The sequence below is a fragment of the Chrysemys picta genome, chromosome 2, assembly GCF_011386835.1.
Source record: "Chrysemys picta bellii isolate R12L10 chromosome 2, ASM1138683v2, whole genome shotgun sequence".
NCBI lineage: Eukaryota > Metazoa > Chordata > Testudines > Emydidae > Chrysemys > Chrysemys picta.
Window position 1 is genome coordinate 179,490,297 of NC_088792.1, and position 26,504 is coordinate 179,516,800.

At 44.9% G+C, this 26,504-nt stretch overlaps 1 protein-coding gene across 4 annotated transcripts in view; it reads right to left on the reverse strand.

Annotated features, from left to right (window-relative positions):
* Positions 1-962: 962 nt before the first annotated feature.
* The window catches only part of LOC101951390 (Gfo/Idh/MocA-like oxidoreductase domain containing 1), a 344,332-nt gene continuing 318,790 nt past the window's right edge, over positions 963-26,504 (reverse strand). For 2 of the 4 annotated variants that reach the window (XM_065585028.1, XM_065585030.1), the window contains one exon: positions 963-8,793. In XM_065585028.1, coding sequence (XP_065441100.1) covers positions 8,760-8,793 — 34 coding nt within the window. In that variant the 3' untranslated portion in view covers positions 963-8,759. Of the gene's footprint in view, positions 8,794-9,532; positions 26,442-26,504 lie in introns of those variants that run through there. The other 2 variants (XM_065585027.1, XM_065585029.1) reach the window with 1 other exon arrangement.

The window sequence follows — 26,504 nt, forward strand, 5'->3', positions numbered from 1 at the left end:
AGAAGGGCACTGGTTCCAGTTGCCGGGGACCAAAGCTTGAAGCTGGAGTTGGGAGCTAGACACAGTTCTGCTCTACTAAAAAAGTGAATGGCTTCTGCATAATAAGTAGGCTACAGACTAGGGCAGGGGTCGGCAACCTTTCAGAAGTGGTGTGCCGAGTCTTCATTTATTCACTCTAATTTAAGGTTTCACGTGCCAGTAATACATTTTAACGTTTTTAGAAGGGCTCTTTCTATAAGTCTATATTATATAACTAAACTATTGTTGTATGTAAAGTAAATAAGATTTTTAAAATGTTTAAGAAGCTTCATTTAAAATCAAATTAAAATGCAGAGCCCCCCGGACCAGTGGCCAGGACCCAGGCAGTGTGAGTGCCATTGAAAATCAGCTTGCGTGCCGCCTTTGGCACACGTGCCCTAGGTTGCCTACCCCTGGACTAGGGATAGTCAATAGGTAAAGCTACGTTTTAGTCACGGGTATTTTTAGTAAAAGTCATGAACAGGACACGAGCAGTAAACAGAAATTCATGGCACAAGATCTGTCCATGACTTGTACTATATACCCCTGACTAAATCTTGGGTGCTCTAATGCAAGGGACTGCCCGGGGGTACTACAGGTGCTCTGGGGAGGGGGCAGGCAGTGGTGCACAGCCCGGAACCCCTGCTGCTGCTAGGGGGAGGCAGGTGGCGGCGTGCAGCCTGGGACCCACATTGCTGTTGGGGTGGGGGTGGCACCCAGAGACCCCCACTGCTGCTGGGGGGCAGGAAGGCACAGCAGCCTGAGACTGGCCCAGGGGCTGCCCGAACTGCTCAGGTGGCCCCCGGGCCAGCCGCAACAGACGCTGCAGAAGTCACAGAGCTCCTGGAATCTGCGCCCTCCATGTCAGACTTGCAGCCTTATCAATAGGTGAACTGCAGGCCAAGTCCAGACCACCAGTCGCTTTTGAACGGACCCCAAAAATCTTTTTATTTACTTATTATTATTATCATCATCATCTCCTCTTTTCATTATTATTTTGTCTGGAGTCTGGATCTTGACCAAGAAATTCAGACCTTGGCAAAAATAATAGACTGATATAGACTTTAAGTTATGCTAAGGGGAAAATTGCAAAACTTCAAGATGATGCTCTCTGAAACAGTTGTGATTACAAGGAGTATTCTTCTGAAATGAAAACCAAATTTATTCAGTTAAATTCAGCCATCTGCCACACGACTCAAGGTCTGATCTCAGAAGCTGTCAGACCTGAATAACCCAGGGGAGGTAGAACATGGGTAGTGGGTGTGTAAGTGTGATTAGAGTGACATATTTATGAAGGCTGTGAATTATAGATGAGTTTCTGTATAAACCAGATGGGTTTAACTGTATCATACATCCTTCACACAGCACATATGGATCTCATAATATGGCAATTGCACTTTATTATTCAGTGAATTTAAGGCTGACAAAAGTGCAAGAGTGACAGCCCTGGAGACTTAAGTCCTCTATTTATCATCAACGGAATAAGTATAACACACAGTACAAGCTGATCCTCCATGGACCAGATGGTCATAGCGGCATCCCAGCCACACCCTCTAAGCCAGGAGCTAAAGAGGGGGTGGCACAGGAGCATTTCCCTAAGTAAGGGAGATCTCTGTTGGCCAATTAACCCAGGTTTTATGTCAACATGTCCTAATCTGGAGGGACAACCAGTCTGGAGGAGTAAGCGAGTTTCAGTCTCCACAAGATCAGGTAGTAACAGTGGACTTTAACTACCCAGACATTTGTTGGAAAAGGAATACAGCTAAACACAAAATGTCTGGTAAGTTCTTGCAATGTACTAGGGACAACTTTTTGTTTCAGAAGGTGAAGAAAATAACCAGGGGGACAGCCAATTTAGACTGGTTTCTGACTAACAGGGAGGTATTGGTTGCACATCTGAAGGTTGAAGGCAATTTGGGTGAAAAGGGTCATGATATGATAAATTGCATGATTCAGTTTACCTGGTCCTGAATCAGCATAGGGACTGAACTTGATGCATTCCTGAGGATCTTCAAGTCCTACATAAAAAGGAAAGCTGGAAGTTTCTCAAGGAGACAGTATTAAAGGAGCAACAGCAAACTATCCCAATGCAAAGGAAAGATAGGAAGAATAGTAAGAGGCAGAAATGACTCCATCAGAAGCTCTCTAATGACCCAAAAATCAAAAAGGGAATCCTCCAAAAAGTGGAAACCTGGACAAATTGCTAGGGATGAGAACAAATGAATAGCAAAAGAACGTAGGGACAAAATCAGAAAGGCTAACACACAAAATGAGTTATACCTATCAAGAGACACGAAAGACAATAAGAAGAGGTTCTATAACTACATTAGGAGCAAGAGAAAGACAAAAGGACAGCAAGCCAAAATAGTGAAAGAACAGACTGAATAATATTTAGCTAAATTAGATGTATTCAAATCAACAGGACCTGATGAAATTCACCGTAGGGTATTTAAGGAACTAGCTGAAGCTATCTTGGAACTGTTAATAATTATCTTCAAAAATTCATGGAGGACAGATGAGGTCCCAGAGGACTGGAGAAGGACAAACATAGTACCTGTCTTTAAAAAGGGGAACAAAGAGGAACTGGGGAATTATAGACAATTCAGTTTAACATCAATACCTGGAAAGATACTGAAACAAATTATTAAACAATCAAGTACCTGGAGGGTAGTAGGATTATAGTAATAGCCAACATGGATTTGTCAACATCAAATCATGCCAAACCAACCTAATTTCCTTCTTTGACAGGATTATTGGCCTAGTGGATGGGGGGAAAGCAGTAGATTTTAGTAAGTCTATGACGCAGTCCCACATGACATTCTCATAAGCAAAGTAGGGAAATGCACAACCGGTTGAAAGACCAAACTTAAAGAGTAGTTATCTATGGTGGGCTGCCAAACTGAGGGGACATAATCGAGTGAGGTCTGTGCTGAGTCCGGTACTATTCAATACTTTCATTAATGAGTTGGATAGTGGAGTAGATGATATGCTTACAAAAATCTGTGGATGACACCAAGCTGGGAAGGATTTCAAGCACTTTGGAGGACAGGACTGGAATTCAAAACAACTTTGACAAATTGGAGAACTGGTCTGAAATCAGCAAGATGAAATTCAATAAAGACAAGTGCAAAGTGCTACACTTAAGAAGGGGGAAAAAAATCAAATATATACAAAAATGGGGAATAACTGGCAGTAATACTCCTGAAAAGGATCTGGGGGTTAAGTGACTAGGAGTCTGTAACGTAATGCATTTGCAAAAAAGATTAATATTCTGGGATTTATTAATAGGAGTGTTGTATGTAAGACACAGGAGGTAACAGTCCTGTTCTACTCAGCACTGGTGAGGTCTCAGCTGAAGTACTGTGTCCAGTTCTGGACACCACGCTTTATATGATGTGGATACCTCCCCCCTAGGAAATGAATTGAGACCACCAACACATTTCACACAGGCCACTAGATTTTGTGATGCTCTGAAACTCGTCATATAAGAAGTTCAGTTGACAGGAGCATCATAAACAGTCCAATATATGACATGTAGTGCTAGCACTATTGAATACATATTTTATGATGTGTTACATCTTTCAGTGTACAACCGTACATATGCATTCTCAATTTGTAATTATGCAATGACAATGTTTCACTGTGTACTTATTATATTTCAGTATAGCCCAGCTACATTTCCATAAGTGTTCACTAATAAGATATATATATGCAAACATCATGTCTGTCCCTAATGGCCCCTGATATGACTGAATATACAGACTCTCTCAAAACAGAGCCTACAGCACTATGTATGTGCCTAATATTTGAATGAGTTTTACAAAAAGCCCAACATCCCCCTCCTCCCCCATGAGACTCTTCTGTCTTCACACTGCAGCATTTCAGCTCCAGTGCTGGAGACAGAACAAACGTTTCTTTAAAGTGTACAGTATGCTAATTTTTAACTGGCTGCATCTGATCAGATGGTGATAGAAATATCACCCACTTGAGTGACAAGACTTACTGCCAGACTTGCAAGCAACAGAATGTGCCATTCATTAAAGAGTTTAAAATCATGGTTATTGTCTGTCTACCAAACATGGCTAAGATCAATGGACATAATAGACTCCACTCACATCCTGCCAACTTGCTATATGCAGTACAATGCAAAAACACAACCTAATCATTCCAAAGTCTGTGTACATTTTGAGGTAATATATTTTGATTTTCTTATGAAGTTTTTTCCCCCCCATGATCCAATTGGCATCTCAGCAATAACCCTCTCCATTTGCACCACAACATTTGCAGGAATTTAACTATACAAATCCCATGGCAGGACTAAGCCCCTGACCATTACAGTGGATACGCACAAGGAAGAGCGGATGGATTGTGACCACAATCTCTAGGAAGCACAACTGCGAAGATATATAGACCGTGTTCTACTTATTGCTATGCCACTTAGATGTGAATCTGATGTGACTTCAGTTGGAGGAAGGTGTAACTTAATAATGATTCTCTGTCCCAATAGTCAGAGTGTTACTGTCATCTGAATGATGTTTAGACAGGCTCTGAGAAGTAAGGGGACTGATGGGACTCCAGCAATGACACTGAAATGTGGATGCAGGGGTGAAACTGGACTGGTACGGGCTAGTATGGCATACTGGTAAGAAGTGGCCGTCGATACCGGCCCATACGCAGCTGACATTAAAGCAATGCCGTGGAAGTGCTTTAACGTTGCTGCTCCTGCCCCGCTCCTCTCGGCAGCCATGCCGGTAGAGACCCTACCAGCAGGGCCGCCGCTGAGGGAGTGCAGTAAAAGCGGCAGCTGCAGGGCCCAGCAATTTAAGAGGGATGCGGGGCTCCGGGCCTCTGCCACTGCTACCGTGGAGACAGCCGGAGCCACGGGCCCTTTTAAATCGCCGTTGGTGCCCCAGGCGGCGCAGACCAGGCGGTGCGGATGGGCTGGCTGGGGGAGTCTGACCCCTGCCCCGCCCCCTTCCGCCCAAGGCCCCGCCCCCTTCCGGGGGCCCAGAGCCAGGTCCTCATACTGGTAAGTCTTCTGTGTTACGTTCACTCTTGTGTGGGTGTGAAATCTCTAAAAGCAGACAAAGAAGAACAATAACTAAGGCTGCAAGTCTGTCAAAGAGGTAATGGATTCTGTGACTTTCCAGGACCTCCGGGACTTCTGCAGCAGCCCCTGGGCCAGCCGCACCGGCTGCTGCTGGGGCACAGTCGGGCCACCGCATCCACCCTCCCACCAGCATGGAATGAAGGATGGAAATGAAGTAAAGAACAAGAACAAAGAAGTAAAGAGCATTCACAAAAGTGAAATGCCTGCAAGCTGCATGGAAGCTTTTTAAAAAGAGGCACAAACTATATGTTAACACCAAATTTAAGAAAAAAAAAAAAAAAGTAAAAAAAGGACAAAAAATGTCACCATGGCTAACCAAGAGAGTCAGAGAGGCAGTTAGAGACAAAAAGACGTATTTTAAAAACTGGAAATCAAATCCTACAGAGGAAAATAGAAAGGAGATTTACATTTGATTTGTCAGAGTTTAAGTATAATTTGTCAGGCCAAAAAAAGAATTAAGAGCAACTAGCAAAAGACACAAGAACTAACAGCACAATATTTTACAGTACACCTCTACCTCGATATAACGCGACCCGATATAACACGAATTCAGATATAACACAGTAAAGCAGTGCTCCGGGGGGGGCGGGACTGCACACTCCGGTGGATCAAAGCAAGTTCAATATAACGCGGTTTCACCTATAAGATTTTTTGGCTCCCGAGGACAGCGTTATATCGAGGTAGAGGTGTACATCAGAAGCCTGCCAAACAATCAGTGGGGCCGTTGGATGACTGAGGTGCTAAAGGAGCACTCCAGGAAGATAAGGCTAGTGCTGAGATGCTAAATTAATTCTTTGCATTGGTCTTCACTGCAGACAGTGTGAGGCAGATTCCCACACCTGAGCCATTCTTTTTAGGTGACAAATCTGAGGAACTGTCCCAGATTGAGGGGTCAATACAGAAGGTTTTGGAACAAATTGATAAATTAAACAGTAATAAATCACAAGGATCAGATGGTATTCATCCAAGAGTTCTGAAGGAACTCAAATATTACTCCTGAGGGAATTCTGCGCCAAAAAATTAAAATTCTGTGCCTAAAAATTATGCCCACAATATTTTAAAATTCTGCAAATTTTAGTTGTCAATAAATAAATAAATGTGGCTCCAGAATGCAGTAGGAAGCACAGGCCACTGGCTGCATTGATGTGGGAGATCACCCTGAAGCCCCCAGTACAGGGACTCAGCAGTGAGGCTGCACCTGACCCTGACACAGCGCAAGGGCTGAGCCTGCCCCAGAAACACCCCAGTGCCCTGCCCCTCTGTGCCTGGTGCACCAGGTGTGGGTGGGCAGGCTTAGCCCAGCAGGATCAAAGTGTGGAGGAGCTTAGTGTTGGGAGCCCCAGCTGCTGCCGAGGGGACACCGCATGCCAGGCTCCGCTTCCTCCTGTGATTCCCCATCCCCTTTTCTTCTCCATCCTCCTCCTCTCACACCCACATTCCCCTCCCCCTGCCCTATTCCACCCCCTTCCTTCCCCACTGCCTCTTCCCCCATCCCCTCACAAAACAAAAGAACCAGGGGTCACCCAATGAATTTAATAGGCAGCAGGTTTAAAACAAACAAAAGGAAGTACTTCTTCACACAATGCACAATGAATCAGTGGAACTCGTTGCCAGGGGATGTTGTGAAGGCCAAAAGTATAACTGGGTTCAAAAAAGAATTAGATAAGCTCACAGAGGATAGGTCCATCAATGGCATTTAGCCAAGATGGTCAGGGACACAACTCCCATGCCCTGGATGTCCCTAAGCCTCTGACCAACAGAAGCTGGGACTGAATGACAGGGGATGGATCACTCAATAAATTGCCCTGTTCTGTTCATACCCTCTGAAGCATCTGGCACCAGCCACTGTCAGAAGACAGGAGACTGGGTTAGATGGAGGATGGTCGTTCTTGTGAATTTTTTAGGATATTACACGGGTAACAAGGAGTAGTGGGATGAAATTAAGACACGGAAAATGTAGACTGAATATCAGGATAAGTTTCCCAGCTGAGAGATCCACCAGTCTGAGTTATTATTTCCCCAAGGAAAAAAAGGTGAAAGCCCCATTGTTTAGGATATTTAAAACTAGACTGCATGAGAAAATGCATTGCAGGGAACAACCCTTCAGCGGTGAGGAGATGGGCTAAATGATCTAATAGAAATTTGATATGGAAAAAGCCTATGAGTGTCTGAAGCAATAAAAATGTAAGAGAGTTAGGGAGAAATACAATGCTTATTTGTTTTTCTGAGCAATATGTCCAAATATGAATAGCTATAGTCCTGCTAAGTTTACACCTATGATGTGATATGACCAGGGCAGTACTGTCATCATAATAAAAACACAAAGGTACTTCCGATCCATCAACTCTCTAAATGCTCGGATTTCTTTGCAATGATCTATGACTCCTTCAAGAGCACAGCCACCCTGGGACTAGGGATACCACAGCACATCTGTGCCTGCAAAATATCCACATTTAAATAAATAATACTAACATGCAGGGGTAGAATACATTCTAATGGCAAGACCAATCTGATCTGCTATGTAAGAGTACATTTTTACTGTATTATGCTGCAAGATATTAACATGTACACCTGCTTGTATCTTCTTAGCTTGTTACGAATAATGCTTAGATGGTAAGGAAATGAATTGAGATAGCAAGAAGCAGAGAGAGATCATTTATTGCTTTATCATCTAAGCATTGTCCAGGGATTAAAGTCACTCAGAGAAGTGGCAGCTGATACAGTCAGCCCAGCAAAGGAGTTTGTGGGTTGAGAGACAAAGTGCTATGGGTGTGGGAAGAAAGCACGGTTCTTCCTCCTTTCAGTCATCTGAAAAATCCCTGTGATGGGTTTGGTCACATAAACTCCTTCAAGACTGTCACTAGATGTGCTGGGATACCACTGAGAACAAACTCCCCTGCCAGAGAAGGCTTCCCTCAACTCCCGTCTTGCTGAACTAGACACTCCAGTCAGCCACAGCACAGACCAAGAGGTTGGGCCACGCCCCCCTACAGTTCACAGAAACTAAGATTCACTTAGCCCAGGGGCTTCTCAGTTAACAGGGACTTTCCCAGCATCCAGTATTCAGTCTTTCTGGGAGCCTAAGCCACAAATGAATCCATTTAACTCTGTATAAAGCTTATACAGGGTAAACTCATAAATTGTCCGCCCTCTATAACACTGATAGAGAGATATGCACAGCTGTTTGCTCCCCCAGATATTCATCACTTACTCTGAGTTAATAAAATCACTTTTGTTTATTAATTAAGTATCAAAAGTAGGAATTACGTGATTCCAAGTAATAACAGACAGACTGAAGTAAGTTACCAAGCAAAATAAAACAAAACAGGCAAGTCTAAGCCTAATACATTTAAGAAACTGAATACGGGTAACTCTCACCCTCAGAGATGTGCTGATAAACTTCTTTCACAGACTAGACTCCTTCCTAGTCTAGGTAGGTACAGTCCTTGTTCCCGCTCAGGTGGTAACTCAGGGATTTCTCATGACTGGCAGCCCCCTTTGTTCTGTTCCACCCCCTTTTATAGCTTTGGCACAAGGCGGGAATCTTTTGTTTCTCTGGATCCCCATCCCTCCTTCTAAATGGAAAAGCACCAGGTTTAAGATGGATTCCAGTTCAGGTGACATGATCACGTCACTGTAAGACCTCCTTCTTCATAGCCCAGTAGCTGGAAGACATAGGAACATAGGAAGACTTGCAGGTAAACAAACGCATTCACAGTTCATGGATTCTGAAGCACCCTTAATGGCTTCCACTTAACACGTTTACATTAGTATAGAAGTTTACATCTTATTCTTCTAACTCCAGACATAGAAATAATACATGCAAACAAATAGGATGAACACACTCAGTATATCGTAAGCTTCGTAATGATAACTTACAAGAGACCTTTTGCATAAAGCATATTCCAGTTACATTATATTTACACTCATAAGCATATTTCCATAAACATATGGAGCACAACACCACAAACTCTTCAATAGATTCATGTTGCTATATCTGCTCAGTTTCCTTGTACTAAGATGCCTCAAGAAGAAACACTGTGCCGAGCTCACCACAGACACTTTTCCATATTAATGACATCACTGTCAGGATGAGCTGCAGTGGTCCCTCACCCGCGCACTCTAGTAACCAGGCTGGGTTGCAGCCAGCTAAGCTGTAACATCTCATACTCTAACCCCTTAAACCTGTTAATTGGATTCCGTAAACTCCTGCCAGGTGCGGTATGCTTTCTACAATATTATGATTCAGAAACACACAGCAGGTGGCCAAAACTGACAGCTTCTAATGAATATTAATATTCTTTAGTCCTCCATATGTCAAGAAACAGAGGGTGCAAGGATGGTTTGGAGGGAGGGGTGTCCAGATCTCCTGGGATTCTCTCACGTTCACTTTGCTTTTATTCACAGCAAAGCTTCAGTACCTACTGATTACGTTGTTATAAAAATACTAACTAATCATTAGTGAAATTGAATGAGCTTCTGTATCAACTCCTGATCCACAGTACAAACAAGGATAAATCAGTTTGATTATATCAGCTCCCCTCTTTACTCTTCACTTCCTTCAGTCACACAGACAAGTAAACAAGAAAATAAAATTAAAGCCATGCTAGAAAAAAAAACAATTCCTCTGTATCTAGAGAAACAGCCACATTATACTCCCCAGGGGGGTGAGTGGGTATGGGTGTGCATGCAGGGGCCTAGTTCACATCCAGCTTCTGGTTTCTGAAAATAAATGATTTTCAGAATATTAGGCTTGTCTCTTTGATAGACAGCATCCTGTATCCCAAAACTGCCTGGGTAACTGCTAATCTTTAACTCTTCTCTCACTCTCTGTTTCAGATAGTCAAGAAGATTTAGAGAAGAGAGGAGGCATGACTCGTCACTCACACCAGTTTCAACTGATGTAACTCCACTGACTTCAACAGAGTCACTCCTGATTTACATTGCTGTAAGTGACAGCAGAATCAGACTCAAGGGTAGTTAGCTAGTCTACGGGGAAGCACCTGCAATTCAAGAATTAAACAGGGAGAGCTCAAGTACTATGTAGTATCCTCCATCACCATATGAGCCAGCAGATAAATATACAGCATTATATATATAAAGCTGCCGTCCTCTGAACATTCAAGATGACAAAAATGAAATAATAAAGAAACAGCATCAGAGGGAAGCACTAAGACAGAATCATGGGAGGTGAGGTGATGAAATATTACCTCCACCTTCCCAAAAAATAAAATAAAACATAAAAATCTATGATCTCATGTTGGCAGTATGCCCAGCATGTTTGACCACAGGGGATAGGTCAGTAAGGCAATGCAGCAGGAGTAGCAGACCTTGAAATTTAATATCTGCTCCTTGTAAATCGTATCTAATCCAAAATATTTCACGTTAGGGAAAATAAATAAATAAAAAGAAGCCAAGATAAGCCCAGTTCAGTTATATGAAGTCATGCTAACTATAGAAACAGTCATGTTAGGAACGGGTTAGCTGTTCATTTGGTCAAGTTAAGCAAGTCACAATTAGGTCTACCTGTGGTTCATGAACCTGTACATGGGAGCTCTGAACTGGCGCAATGGCAACCAATTAGCCTTAACTATGTTTTGACCATTTTAGTGATTAACCCACTTTTGAATGTGCTGTTTCTCTAGATATTTCACCTATAGATGAACAGTCCTTTTTCTAGCATGGCTTTATTTATTTGTTTGTTTGTTTGACAGGTAGTGCTGGGGATCAATCAGATCATAATGGCTGTATTCTTTTACCAACCTAGCTACAGTTGTGACCAGCACGTTCAATGCTCAAAGGTTGCTCTGCTCCCAAAAAAACTAAGAAGATCTCTCAGTGGACAAGATCTATCCTTCATGCACTTCTACTCCTAAGGTAACAGTGAATGAGTGCTTATCCTGTACAGGGGCTCATTAGAATCACAGCATATTGCTGCTGTCCAGTCATCAGTCCCCTTTGTGCTGTCATGCAGAGCACCTAGCCAGAGGGGATAACATATACATGGGCCATATCTGCAGTAGATAATTCCTTACCTGTTTCTTAGCAATAGTTCATGCTGCGCCTGCGCTGGTGCTACCAACACAGCATTTTTACCAGCATGTCATCTAACCCATTTCTAGACGTGGTAGAAATGATACCTATGGCCATCCCACATAACAGCTTACAGCTTTAGTAGCACCATTGCTACTCGAGGACCTCAAAACGATGGTGATTCTGGGCCCCTTTTAACCTTAATCAGCCCCTAAGCACATCTTGCATTCTGACTAGATGACACCTCAAACTTGTCTCTTTTGCACACCAGCAGCCAATTCAGGAGGGAGAAAGATAGCACATACATTTATAAATACACACAGAGAGACTTAATTGAAACAGCACTTCCAACCTAACAGCAACTGGGCAGAACATGTGCTTGGCAAAAAACACCCTCAGTTACACCAACTTACCAAACGCCTCCTAGTGCTACTGCAACAGATATTTACTGCCTCATTTAAATTGACTAAATCTGCTTAACGTTAAGTGTTTGTTACCATGTTTTCTGCTGGTGAAGCATTTCTCCCACTTCCCTCCCCCGCCCTTTCTTCCAGGATAGCCTCAACCATCATCTTTAACCATTACACTGTTACTCAATGGACAGCTGCAGTTTTGGAACCAAAAGCATTTTCTTTTTGAGCAACACTGATTGTTATGCCGTGTAGCCAGTAATTCAGAGTGGAGTCAGTGGCACCAGATAGGTTACTCTATTTGTCCCCCCAAAAATTATTCTGTATGCATCTCAAACTGTGAGGCTCATCTCCCCGGCGAGAGGCTTCGATCCCTTTTGACAGGAGGTTTGAGCAAGCTCAAGGAAAACAGAGTAAGGGGAATCTTTTAATTCATCTGCTTAACCCTTTCCACTATCAGCCTCACAAGAGCCCATAGGCAGCATTTTCACTTTCAGAGGTGTTCACTAATCCTGCGCACCCCAATGTTTGGTTACCCAATCTGATACACTACAGAGGTTCTAAGGATTCTCTAGCTCCCACTGAAGTCAACCACACCCTTCCCAGTCTCCAAGGAGGACAAATGCTTCCTCTTCTCCTTTCTGGAAAAGACTCTTTTGCAAGTGGTTCTTTCCCCTGGGAATCAAGCTTCCCTTTATATTTTACCTTGGCAATTTTATTCCTGTGCCTTCACCCTGGCCTCCAGGCTCGAAGGAGAGGGTCTTCACAGAAGCACTTTGGGGAGGACTGAGAACTCCCTTGACCTAGTGGTAGATCCCTGTCCCTTAGAAGCCCCAGTAGCAAGATCAAAAGGCACCTGCTTCCATGCTCAGAAGAGGAATTTTGCATTTGGAATTAAGAGCAGCACTTGGGGCAGATTCCCTTAGTGCCTGCGGTTTCCCCCAGCACTTATCAACCCATGCCAGACTGCCTGCTCCTGCTGCCACTAGACTAGCTGCCTCCCGCTTTGCTGCACAATGGATTGGGGAGGTCAGCAGGTTGGTTTTAGAACCTGTGCTATTGGCCTATTTTTTTAGTTAATAAAAGATTCTCTTATTACCCTCAAAAACATATTTCCATCATGCAGCAGCTTATATTTTTTACTCAGTCCCTTACAAAACAGAGAAATCAGTGTTAGAAAAAGAAACCTTGCTCTGTAGCAAGTCCTACCACGGTATTCTCCATCAACTTATGGCAGGGAGTGAGGGCAGGAAAGGAGACAAATCCGCTAGGGGGATAAAAATAGCGTCTGGGGGGGGATTTGTAAATGTCCGGACTTCCCCCCCATGCAGAGCACGCGCGGCTGATAGGGCAGCCAGACGGATGGTGCCACTTGCACTGGGCTCCGGCAGCCAGAGAGAGCCCCTCCTCCGCTTCCCCCTCCACTCCCCTGCAGCTGAGATCACTCACTCCCTCCCTCCCTGCATTCGCAGATCGCCGGACGTTCGGGCCTCTGGCAGTCTGGAGCTCCTCCCCCTGCCCAGTGTGCTGCTCCGCAGCACTCTGCGAGGGCGGGAACCGGGCTATGCGCTGTGTGGGGGAGCGCGGCAACGTGTCGGGCTGCGCGTGGAGCCCGACACGCTGTTCTGAGCGGCACGGTAAGGGGGTCAGGGGGTCGGAGAAGGGGCAGGGAGGTTCTGGAGGGGACAGTCAAGAGACAGGGAGCAGGATTGGATGGGTCGGGAGTTCGGGGGGGGCTGTCTAGGGGTTGGGGGTGTAAGGTTTTGGGCAGTCAGGAGACAGGTAGGGTCCTAGGGGGGCAGTTAGGATGGGGGGGTCTCAGGAGGGGGCAGTTAGGGGACAAAGAACAGGGAGGCATAGGTAGGGGGTGGGGTTCTGGAGGGCAGTTAGGAGCAGGGGTCCTAGGAGGGGGCAGTCAGGGGACAGGGAGCAGAGGGGTTTAGATGGGTCGGGAGTTCTGGGGGGGGGGCTGTCAGAGGGTGGGGAGTGGTTGGATGGGGTGTGGGAGTCCCTGGTGTCTGTCTGGGGGCAGGGGGGTGGATAAGGATTTGGCAGTCAGGGGACAGGTAGGGGATAGGGTTCTTGGGGGCCAGTTAGGATGGGGGGGGAAGGTCTCAGGAGGGAGCAGTCAGGGGACAAGGAGCAGGGAGGCTTAGGTAGGGGGTGGAGTCCTGGGGGGCAGTCAGGTAGGGTTACCATACGTCCGTTTTTTCCCGGACATGTCCGGCTATTTGGTCCCCAAATCCTCCTCTACAACATACCAGCCTGCAGAGCCACAGTCATTACAGTAGATTGAAATAACCGGGGGAGCGCTCTCCATACCAGCTAAAGAAGATGGGAGTTCTCCTTCTGCTTTTAGCAGAGGAGGGGGAACTGAGCTTCACCCTGCTCCCCATTGCATCCCACCCACAAGCCAGCAGAAGTCAGGCAATGCGCTACACCTGACATGGGGCTGTAGCAAATTAATCCCCTCCTGGAGAAAGGCAGGAAAAAAGGAGGAATTGTGACTCCAGGTACAGTCTAGCCATGGACTTAGAGAAGCAGCAGCAGCAGCTCTCCAACTGGTCTCTTTCCCCCTTCATTTGTAATCAGTCTGGTTACAGTAATATATCACGTTGCTTAAAATGCTCTTTCGCCCATGCTCTCCCTCCCTCCCTTCCCTACTGAGCTGTATTCAGTTGGTTTCCTGTCAGCCAGATTGACAGTCAGTGTTTCCATTTCAATTTTCTTTGTTAATTTATTTTTCCATACTTATGGCTGAGGTGTGTCTCTGAGAAAAGTCCCCCCCTGCTTATCTTTTCACCTAAATCCATCCTCCTTTCCAAATCAAAAAGCATCTGATGTTTTCTAGCTTCACATAAATTTGTGTTTTCAAAGATAAGAAACGTCCAAGAACGTTAAGGCTTTATAACAACACTTTGCAAATGTGGGTACAGTACGATCATCTCCGTTCTACAGATTGGGAACATAAACAAAGTGTCTTGCTCGGGGTCACATATGAGACAGAGTTAGGTCCAGAACCCAAATTTTATGACTTCTAATTCTGTCCCCTAGCCTGGATCACTCTTAATCCCCTTTACTCTCTTTAATCACCTATCCTCCAAATGCAAGTAATGAGCCAAATTCATCTGCATACTTTCACTGGAATTATCCAAGGAATGGATTTAGCTCACTATCTGTACTTTTGCCTCTGAAATTCTTCCCAAAACATTTAGAAATACCTTTGGTATTAAATCCCATTTTATCCCTACTTACACCACTTCCATGCCCCTCGCCCGGGATTAGAATGGCCAGCAACCCAAGAAAATAAGAAAAAACAGACACTTACACACAAAGAAATTAATTAAAACTCTGTGTTTTGTCTAAAGGTTGCTGCTGTGCAAAGATACTTTACAGTACTCTATTGGCACCATTTGCACAGCTATGTTCTGCCGTACACTTCCATTACAAATTCCACTCCATTATCCTATTTTCAGGGTTTATAACTCAAACATCAAAAATTGCCCTAGAGATGAAACTTGGCAAGGAAGCCTCGGCCTGAGAGCAAACCCTACTTTAAAAAAAAAAAAAAAAAGTTTGCTTAATAAATAAATAAATAAAATAAAAGCCATATGGCCATTTGTAAGCTAAAGAAGTGCCAAAAAGATACAAATGAATGGGATCAGCTTTCGGTTTTATGTTAGCTAACGAAAACCAATCTCTTTAGGTGTTTTGGACACCTCAGTAATTGTCTGGAAATCAGCTACTTCAAACAGACAACTTTTTTCCAGCCAAAAAAAAAAAAAAAAAAAAGGTAAGGAACTTCAGTCCCTAGACTTAATGAACATATAAAGTTCATTCAGGATCAAATGCAGAGGTCTTTAAGCACTTCTGACTTGGGTAAAACCCCAGATGGACCAAATTCTGAAAAGTGGGAAGCATCCAAAAGTTTCAGTGAAGTCAATGGGAGTTGCAAGTGCTCAGCACCTTTCAGGATTTGGCCCTTAAAGCAGGTACACTGGGGGAGTCATTTGCTGTAGGGTAGGAGGGCCCTGCCCTGAATTTTAGGAACTACCTAGGGTGGCAGATTTCTGGGCAGCCACGTAGGGTGGTAGATTTGGCCCAGCCACCCCTCTGTAATGATGGAGGGTCAGCCATACCAAATTTGAGTGATGTTTAAACCCAGTGTTTCAGGTTGCAACGCCACTCATTCAAACTTGGGACAGCTGCCGCTCTGTCATCATGGAGAGGTGGCAGGGCCAAATTTGAGTGGCATTGCAACCCTATGCACCAGGATGGATGGGCAATGTGCTGCCCTAGGCCTATGAGGAAGGGGGTGGCAGACTGTCTTGAGCAGCCTAGGATGCCACCTCCCTCCCCCTGCTGTCCGGACAGGAAGAGGGGTCATGGCCCAGAGCTAAGCATGGAGCAAGACAGGCCCCGAGCACTGTCCCATGCCAGCCATCAGTGAGAAACACACCGCCAGCCCTCTGACACCCTCTACCTCCTCCAGATGGGGCAGCCTGTTAACTATTCAGCCACAGCCTCACTAGGGAGGCAGAAACAGGAATGCTGACACAACTTGGCCCCTTACAGAAATTTTCTGAAATGAAGCCCCTGAGACACACTACATTCTTCCTGAACTACTTTCATTGGGTAAAATTCACCTTGGATTCAGAGGACCACACCAAGGCCACTTACATTTCGTTTAAGATTGGCCTTATTCTGTTTTGAAACTTAACTATTGCATAGGCCTTAGACTGTCCCTATGCATAGGAGTGCATTACACCTATTGTGCCTAATGATTTACATGAATCCCAGATCAGGACATGATGCTGGGTAGAATCTAGGCTAACAAGATGGGTAGTATCTAGGCTAACAAGTGCAGCTGAAAAGAGACGTTAACTTTCCCTTGTCACTACGTATGGGGACCCTGCTAGGAACTCATGCTATATGAAGGGGAGAGCGTGCAGGGGAGGAAAATATCAACACAGGATGGTTTCCAGTCCACATAAATCACCTTTTTTCTTTCTTCAAAACATCCACAGGGATCAAAACATGGACTTGACCTGGGAGTAGAGGGGCAGGGCCACACTGTGTGGCATATTTCCCTCCAAAACTGTATCTGACCTACTGTTGAGGAAAATGGATGCTGCCTCAGACAGCATCCACTCCTGCTGCATGCTCTTTGACTCCCTTCTCATAGTTACAGGGCACTACGGAAGGCCAGCAGCTATTGGCAACATAACTTACTTTTCCTGCCATTGTGCTGTGAGTTATGATACCTGTGAAGGAGCATAGAAGGGTGGTCACTCCACAGAGCTGAGCAGGATTCATAGGACTGGGGAACCAGATCCCTTTAGATTCCTGGCCTCTGCTACCCCCACTTTTCACCCTTCCACATCTCTGCCAATCAATCCCATGTACTGGAGGAGAGGAGAACCTTGTCAGAGTCCAGAGTACCCTTGGAGCTGCAGAGTTTGGGCATTCAGTCATCCCCTTCTAGGATACTTTAGCACAGAGGGGAGCATATTAAACTCTTCTAGGAAAGCTACAACTAAATCACCGATTGTTCCATACTGGTCTCGTTTCTGTTTTGTATGCCTCTGATGCAATAGTCTAGATCTTCAGAGGAGGTAAACTGGCATAACTCTACTGGCTTTAAATGCTTGACTATAAACTATGTCTCTGAGTTTCCACTGCTTTGCACCTTGTGAAGTCATTTGCATGTGTGCAAAGTGAGCACAAAGTGAGTGTAAAATACTTCATTTTTTAAAAGCAGAACCAAAATATATTAGATCTAAGATCAACCATTCAAAGCAATTGGAATGTATTTTTCTCCAGGTTTCTCTAACAGCATCTCAAATATGTGAGGCATGTTACTCCTCGTACAATCCACAGTCTTTTCATTAACAACATAAACTACTGTGCACATTAATCCAGCCTCTCATAATTTTTAGTGACATACTTTCAGTCTGAGGCAGGATATTTTTTGTTAAATCTCTTAGGAAAATTGAGTACATTAAATTTTGCCTTATCTGAACCTCAAGACTTATCCTGCAGCTATTGGTCTGATTTCTCTCTTGCTATGGTCATGCTCTTTCAAGAAACTACTTCAATCATTTCACACCTGTCTGTTACTAAAAAAATCAAGAAAGCAAAATTATCTGCATCTTTAATTTCCTGACTGCTAAATTCAGGACCTGACATACGTCACTGTAACAGATGATTCCAGGAAATCCAGACAGAGAATGAGGGAGAGAAAAGGGAAGAAGCTAGATAAAAATAATCCATACCTTTGAATATTGTTAGGGCTCAGTCACCTGCTTCTTAACTACCATTTGATTCTGTAGTTACACTGGGGCATATGTCCTAGGGTGACTGGCTTCTTTAAGAGAGAAAGGGTCCAATTCACCTGTGACTAGTTAGTTGCCTCCTAATGAGGCCTGATAGAAGGCACCTGGCCTCTGTAAAGACCCAGGAATCAGGTAAGAAAGAGCTAGTGAGTACTACTTGAGACAGTAATAGATAGGAATGACTGGGGTAGTAAGAAGGCTGATGATTGAAGTAGTCTGAGCTAAGACAAGTACTGAGATCTCTAAGTAAAGGGGGAGAAACAGATCAGTCAAAGGAGGCTGAGCCCAGGAAAATGAGGGTTGATTCTGGAGGGACATTCCTATGAGAAGCAGCTCAGCCTGGTTAGTACCTGCAGCTCAAAAGGGGCCTTGGGGAGTTGAATGCTGTAGGGAGTGGTCTTGCAGAAGCCCTGAGTTGAGGATTGTGGGAGCAGACCTCCAAGAAGTATGGAGAATGGCCAGACATGTGGAGCCCTTAGAAGAGTGAGAAGAACTCACAGGTAGATAGCCTGGTGAATGGGCCCTGAAATGGAGAATGGAATGGGTGTTGATTCATGAGTGGGTATCCTGGGGGACTGTAGGAAAAATAGAGACAAAACTTACCTTTGCTGTTGTGAGTGGCTTCAGGAGGGTGTGCTGGTGGGGTGAGATCTGTTATAGCATACAAGTACAAAACTGGATCTTGCACCCTTCTAGGCAGGATGACAACACCACAGATAAGTTTTCTAGCACCATCTTGTTCTGTTTGTACATTGCCTAGCATAACCGGGTACTAGTCCATGATGGGCTATTGGGCATTAGTATAACAAATTTGATCAGAGCAGAATAATTTATTCAAGTTAAGTAGCCTCAAATCTTCTTTAAACCTCAGCTAGATTCTGGTAAGACTGCTGGGATGTAGAATATTGAGAAGGTGGAGTGGTGGGAGGCCCAGGCAATTTTGCTGGGATGGAAGGAGAAAAACCACTGTGAAGTATGTGTTTGAAAAAATATCCATTATTGTCTGAGTATAACATGGTTTCTTTAGCTGGGTTCAGGGGCCAGGAGGTGATGGTTTGGTTCTGTTCCTGAAAATGGGGAGAATAGGAACCTGACCCTGGAAATGTCCTTGAAAACTCTACTCTTTAGGCCACCTTGAAAGTGTGCTTAAGATCCAGAAAAACAGTATGAACTGCATTGCCAGCAGTTCCTTCCACCTCCTTGTCCTCCCATGATCAACTCCTGGCACAGCACTATTAATCTCAAAGGAGGCCACTTGCTGCTGCCTTAGAATGGATCCTTTTTCCTCTTATTTACCACTAGAGGAAGGATAACTGAGGTTACAAGTGGACTATTGCACTCCTGGAACCTGCTGTTCCAATCCAGAGTTCACGTCTCACGTACAGGACTTAGATTTATCACCCACGCTAAAATAATGTCTTTAATGGACAATATTTATTTTTTTAGAAGTTTTCTTTAAAAATTCTTTTAAATAGAAATAAACAATTACTGATGTATAACTCTGCAGTCTTCTTAATTCTATAGCTTCCAGCACTCTGGTTCTAGGTGCCTGACTTGCATAATCAATCTCCATAAACTTTGCACTAATCATACCGTATGTGGGTCCTTATATTTGTGTTTGCTGACAGCTATTTGGGGCCATTCAGAGTGAAGGGATTTGCAGAATCTGATAGTGTAGCCCCTTACTCCATAAATAGTACCATTGATTTCAATGAGATTATTTGTGGAGTGAGGCACTATTCAATGTGAGTAAGGCTATTGAAATTTTGCCCTGTATGGTTATTTTTAATATGAATATGCACATTTCTTCACTCTGATTACAATCCATATGCTCCAATTCCTGTGTTCAGAATTTCCAGCTCTGAACATAACCACCTTGATTTTTTTTCTGTCACTTAGATTAAAGAATGCTGCGTATTTTAATCAAAATAGATTTAAAATATAGAAATATCTCACCAGGCATAGGCACCAACTCCATGGGTGCTCCAGGGCTGGAGCACCCATGGGGAAAAATTGGTGGCTGCTCTGCACCCACCGGCAGCCCCCTGGCCCAGCTTGCCTCTGCTCCCCAATTGCCTCCTCCCCTGAGCGTGCTGCTTCTCCCCCTAGCTCCAGCGCTTGCTGCCCCAAAACAGCTGTTTCATGGCAGCAAGCACTGGGAGGGAGAAGGGGGAATGTGGCATGTTGGGGTGGGGACTTTAGGGAGGGGGTTGGAATGGGGAGTGGGGCAGGGGTGGAGTCAGGGCAGGGCTGGGGGGGCGCAAGCACCCACCAGCACTGGGAAAAGTTGGTGCCTATGTCACCAGCTCCATAAGTTTGTTGTCAATGTCTGCTATTTCTGATCAGGAAAGCTAAACCAACTATGTAGATTAGGAACACTCTTGAATGCATGTGAAAGCAGTGTGCTTTCAAAGTTCTTATAAGGTACACTCAATTTTAAAACAATTTCAGTATCTTTATGCAACTGGATTCTCTATACGACATTAACAATTCTTGCTCTCATGCATTCAAACAGAATATTTCCTAAATCTCAGCAATCTATCTGGTTAATTAGGGTCAGATTTAATCCCCTATGCACAATGGTTTTACACACAGTTACGTTGAACGCCTCATCAAAAGCTGGCCCTCTTCTCTTTCAGTATGGTGGAGTAGATGCAAGACCATAATTAAGGTTGCAGCAGATCACATTTAAGATACATCATTACAGGTTCTTTTGATGTATCCTTTGTAATCTGATTCAGTAACTAGTAGAGTATCATTAACATTACACTGCCGTCTTCCTTTAAATCTACTGTGAGCTGAATGTCTTTAATCTAGGTAACCCTCTAGCTGTTTATCAAACTGGCAAAATCCATAGAATATCCACAAAGGGAAGCTGAGTGTGGCTGTTCATAAGAGGATTTTTCTCCGCAGTTTTATTTTGTTCTAGGTCATTAATAAGTACAATCCTGGTATGATGTGACTCAATTGTAAATTGCCTCAACTTCAGCAGCTGGCAATACTATACCTGCCTTGTGACTACTCTGGCCCCGCTTTGTTGCATTTTTTTTTTTTATGCCCCACACTAAAGTGCATGTGCCCCCCCCCCACCCCAAGTTAACACCACACATGAGATCATAAGGTCTGTAACACTTAAAAATGCCCTGAGCTGATTCTTAGCATCTTTTAACATTTGAGCATCTCTAACTGCGGCAGCAGATCTGAACTTGCTGGTGTTGGCAGAGCTTTTTGCTCAAGGTTGTATTTGCAACCGACGTTATATACTTATTTGCTATTAAGTTGTTTGTTTTCCAACATACCAGCTACTCCCATCTGTCCAGAAATGGACCGACTCCTTTTGAAAATGAAGAGGGAAAAAGCTTTCCAAGCACAGAAAGAACCAAATCATATACTGAACAGCATAGAATCCTCATTAAAAATAAACACACATCTGCCAGCTGTAGACCCATCGTTGCTGGTATCGAGCTGATTTAATACCGTCTCTGCGGCAGCCACTAAATAAGAGCCAAATACCAGATTGACTATATGCAAAAATCATCAAAATAATATTCAATGGCAAATCTAATCCTACAGCCAGGAGCTGCAGGCTTGTATAATTTTTGATGGTGCCCAGAACGGGTCCAAGTCCCATGTGGGCTCCCCCCACACCTGCCCTGTAAGCTGATAGATATATTTTAAAATAATGTAAAAATATGAGGGCTCTGGCATGGGGCTGGTGATAAGGGGTTTGGGGTGTAGGAGGGGCTCAGGCAGAGGGTTGGGCTGTGGAGGTGAGGTTGGGGATAAGGGGTTTACATTGCAGGAGGGGGCTCAGGGCTGAGGCAGAGGGTTGGGATGCAGGGGGGTGAGGGCCCTGGCTGGGGGTGTGGGCCCTTGGGTGGGGCCAGGCCAGGGATGAGGAGTTTGGGGTGCAGGCAGGCTGCCCCAGGGCTGGGGCCAGAAAGGAGGATTCCCCTCCCCCGTCCTCTCCCCGCTGGCAGCGGTAAGCTCTGGGGGAGGGCCCCCTCTCCCCCCCCCCCCCCACCGGCAGCACACTCCTCTCACACCACTGTCACTGCACATGCTCCTAGGGCCCCTCTGAGGTCCAGGAAGCCCCCTCACCTCCCCTGTGGTGGGTGCTGAGGGGGGGCTGCCATCACATGTGCACCTCCTCCCCTGCTGCTGCCCCTCACTGTAGCCTCACTGGGGGTGGGGGATGGAGCTGCCCGTTGCCCACCATGGAGCAGGAGTGGTGACTGTGTGTGGGGAGGCCCCCTGTGCTGGTGGAGGGTCCTGCGGAAAAGGGAAGGGTCTATCTGTCTGAGGCGGAAGGGCAAGGTCAGGGTCAGCCTGCGCTGGCACCAGTGGTTGGGGGGCACTAGGACCCTGTGACGGCAGCTGATGCTGGGAGCTGGCAGAGCGGAGTGCAGCGGTGGAGCTGGAGGGGGCAGCTGCCCAGGGCACAGGCAGGAACGCTCGGAAGAGGTGCGTGGGGGCGGCAGGCGGGGCAGGGGGAGAGACCCGGCCCCAAACATTGGTCAAGCCAGGCTCCCAGGCCCTGAATATTGCTGGAGTACAGGCACCACGGGCCCAAATAACTCACCATCCCTGAGCACAGCCACAGCTCATGGTCACATCTTCACATTGCTCTAAATATTTCTCTTCCTCCCCACACTGGGCACTATATGCTTGTGGAGCCCTATAAGGCTCTCCCTCAACTTTTCCTTCATTTTTAACCTGACACCACAACCATGATCCTTCCTCCCTAAAAGATTTGCACTGCAATCAGTTTGAAGGCTGTCCCATAACCAACAGAAATGGGTGCCACTGAGTGAAGTACCTGGCTTGCTTTCAACAATCAAGAGCCTAGGCCTTTTTGAGCTTTTATTGCAACTATAAAACCTCCAAGGAAAACCAGCAGGCTAGAGCAGTGGTTCTCAAAGCCAGTCCGCCGCTTGTTCAGGGAAAGCCCCTGGTGGGTCCGGCCGGTTTGTTTACCTGCCGTGTCCACAGGTTCGGCCGATTGCGGCTCCCACTGGGCTAGAGGAGTAACACACAGGTCTGTCCTTCAGATATTAGAATTACTTTGTGTTCATGGCCTAATTCAGCCAATTCTATTGATGCTTTGTTCATTAGGGATAAAGGAGAGTCTTGTGGTTAAGGAACAGGGGTGAAAATCAGGAGACCTAGTTTATATTCCTGCCTTTGTCACCACTTTGCTGTGCGACCTTGGGTGAGTCAATTAACATCTCCATATTTCTGTTACTCAATCCGAACTTCTGAGGGTCTTGAGAGGCAAAATTCATTGTTGTAAAATGCTTTCAGATCCTCAGTCACAAGATGCTGTAGAAGTATTGCTACTTATTTTGTCTATAGAAATAAGGTCACAAATCTTTTGTTCATAAGAGTGGGATGCTTATAATGCAAGTTACTCTTCTTATGTAGCCTCATCTTGGAGTTAGAAAAAGGTCTGGTATAGAGACAGTTTTATCTTAATCACATTTTTCATTTATGTAGCATCTTTCATTCCCGAAAATCAGAGTTCTTTACAAACTCTGGATCAGTTCATCAACTAGTATAAACTGATGTACCTCTGTTGACTTCTCCATGGGGTTGCATTCCTGATCACCTTGGGTTCAAAGAAGAATTAGATAAGTTCATGGAGGATAGGTCCATCAATGGCTATTAGCCAAGATTGTCAGGAGTGCAAGCCCATGCTCCGAGTATCCCTAAACCGCTGATTGCTTGGAACTGGATGACAGGGGATGTGTCACTCAAAATTGCCTGTTTTGTTCACGCTCTCTGAAGCATCTGGCACTGGCCACTGTCAGAAAACAAGATATTGGACTAGATGGACCATTGGTCTGACCCAGCATGGCCATTCTTATTGCTTAATTCTCATATCCATAGAATGAACATCCTATCGTGGCATTTTGAAGCATCTCATTGCAAAATACCTTTCACAATACTAAATAACAAAGCAACTTCACACGAAGTAATTAGTCACAAAAGACTTGCAGGTTCTATCATGTGAACCTGCTAAACAACTTTCATATCTATTGCATCAAAAGTACTGAAGTGAGCAAGGATTTGCAGAGTCAGCCTGAGATGCAAATAATTTTCTAAATTGACACCAAATTTCCCCACTCAGATGATATTGCCCTGCTGTCTGCATTGTGCTACTAGTCATTTTCTTTAGTCCGTAGTCTGATCTCAGTCATACCAGTGTAAATCAGAAGTATCTCTGCTGATTCACTAGAGCTACTTTAGATTTACACAAGGTATCAGAGATCAGAATCTGGCCCGCTGTTTTTATATGTATTAACATGCATTAACTCAGCCATGATTGTTGATATCAGGTGAGCACTTTCCAGCTGTTCCCTAAGGGTATGTCTTCACTAGCTTTAACGTGGCTATGTAGCCATGGCACCAGCCCCCCTCGAGAAAGTTGCAGCACTGTAAAGTGGCAGTGTAGACAAGTTATTTTCTTTCTCACTATATAAACTGTAGAATTATGTTGCTTATGGACTGAGGGAGGAGGGAATTTCCAGGCACTTTTAGAATAGATATTTTTCACCTTAGTTTTGGGATAGATATGAGTTTGCCCTCGTTTTTTAATTCACTTTATAGCTTTAAGCAATGTCATTTGATAACTATTTTGTTCATTGTCTGCTCTTGTTTGACTCCACTGTAAGTGTGCAGTTTTGAAAGTTGGTCTGAATAAACTTTTTTTTATGCATGTGAAGGCTAACACTCCAGGGACTCTCATTAATACAATAATGACCTCTCTTTTTGGCACTTCCTGGCAACTAATCATCAGCTGGAGGCACTGAAGGCTGCCAACATCCACTGCACGGAAGTGCCAGACTCAGAGGTCCTTATATAAGCCATGGAAAACATAAAAAATACAAAACAAAACAATTACCTTTTTTCTGTCTGCTGGACTCAAAGTGTGTATGCTGCTAATGTGGGATTCAAGGCATCAAGTTTTATCCAGCACTTAAAAAGTGGCACAGTAACAGATGAGAAGAGAATTTTATTCCCAGTGTCAAATAACGGTTTGCTCTTATTAGCAGCATTCATTAGTCACATTAATTCACCTGGCTTTAAAATCCTCAGTGCCAGGAGCACGTTTTGATTTTCTCTGGTTAGGACCCTGCTCATACCTATGTGCTATATATGTTCAGTAATAACCCTCCTCACTATCATTTGCTGAGTGTCATCTGTGTGTGCTGGATGCTGTACAAACATAAAGGAAGTCACAGACCCTTCTCCAAGGAGTTTATATCTTAAGCCCCAATTCTCCAACTGGATCCGTGTGGGTGAGCATGACTTCGATGTGATTCCTTCCACCAAGGTGGATCCAGTTGCAGAATTGTGTCCAAAATCTGGCACACATGATAAACCAGAGGCAAATTCAATCACCTAGAAGTACAGCTATAAAAAGCACCAATGGGGCCCAAGCAGAAACAAGGCCCCTTAAGTCAGTTCTAAGCTCATAATTAGCAGGTGCAGGTTATCAGTTTCTTGGCTTTTTTTTTTTTTTTTTTCTTCAGTGTCTGCTTTCCCAGCATCTAGTCCTAGGTGCTCCCAGAGCCCTCACACCCACCCGCATCCCAACCCGCTGCTCCAGCCCACAGCCCCTTCCTGCACTCTGAACCCCTCAGCCCCAGCCCAGAGCCCCCTCCTACACTCCTAACCCCTCATCCCTGGCCCCACCCCAGAGACTTCACCCCCAGACTGAGCCCTCACCCTCTCTTGCATCGCAACCCACTGCTTTAGCCCAGAGCCCCCTGCCGCATCCCGAACTCCTCATTTCTGGCCCGCACCCCCAGCCAGAGCCTGCACCCATTCTTGCATCCCAACCCCCTGAGCCAGCCCAGTGAAAATAAGCAAGTGAGTTAGGGTGGGGAGAGTGAGTGACAGAGGGAGGTGGGATGGAGTGAGTGGGGGGCAGGGGCGGAGCCTTGGAGGAGGGGTGGGGCAAGGGTGTTCAGTTTTGTGCAAGTGGGCAGTAGGGTTGCCAACTTTCCAAGAATGGAGTCAGACATGGGAATGGGCCTGAGATACCCAGAGATAGGAACAGTGACCAGTTACTACCCAGACGGCTTAGAAGTATATGGGATTTTGTGGTTGGGTCCACTCACCAGAGAGGCTACAGGGACAGGTTGCAACATACAGGTTGTTGAATGTATAACAAGGTCATCCTTTCTCCAAAATGTTCATTAGACACTAGGTGTGGGGGATTGTTTAACATCTGACAATAGCGGGGAGGGATTGGGGAAAGACAAGTTTGAGACAATGTAAAGTCAGTTCATTATTTGCATAATGTAAACAGATTTTTTTTATTATCTTCCTATTCAAATATAATTTGCACAAAAAGGGGAGACACTGCAATCAATGGAATTACATCAGGAATTAATTTGGTCATCAATCTTGTTTTAAACTTAGAACTTAGAAGTCCAGTGCTTAGGGCACTAGCCTAGGACGTGGGAGCTGTTCAATCCCTGCTCTGCCTTGAGGAAGTCAATTAGTCTCTCTGCTTCAGTTTCCCATCTGTGAAAAGGGGATAATAGCAATTTCTTACCACACAGGTGTTGTGAGGACACATGCATTAAA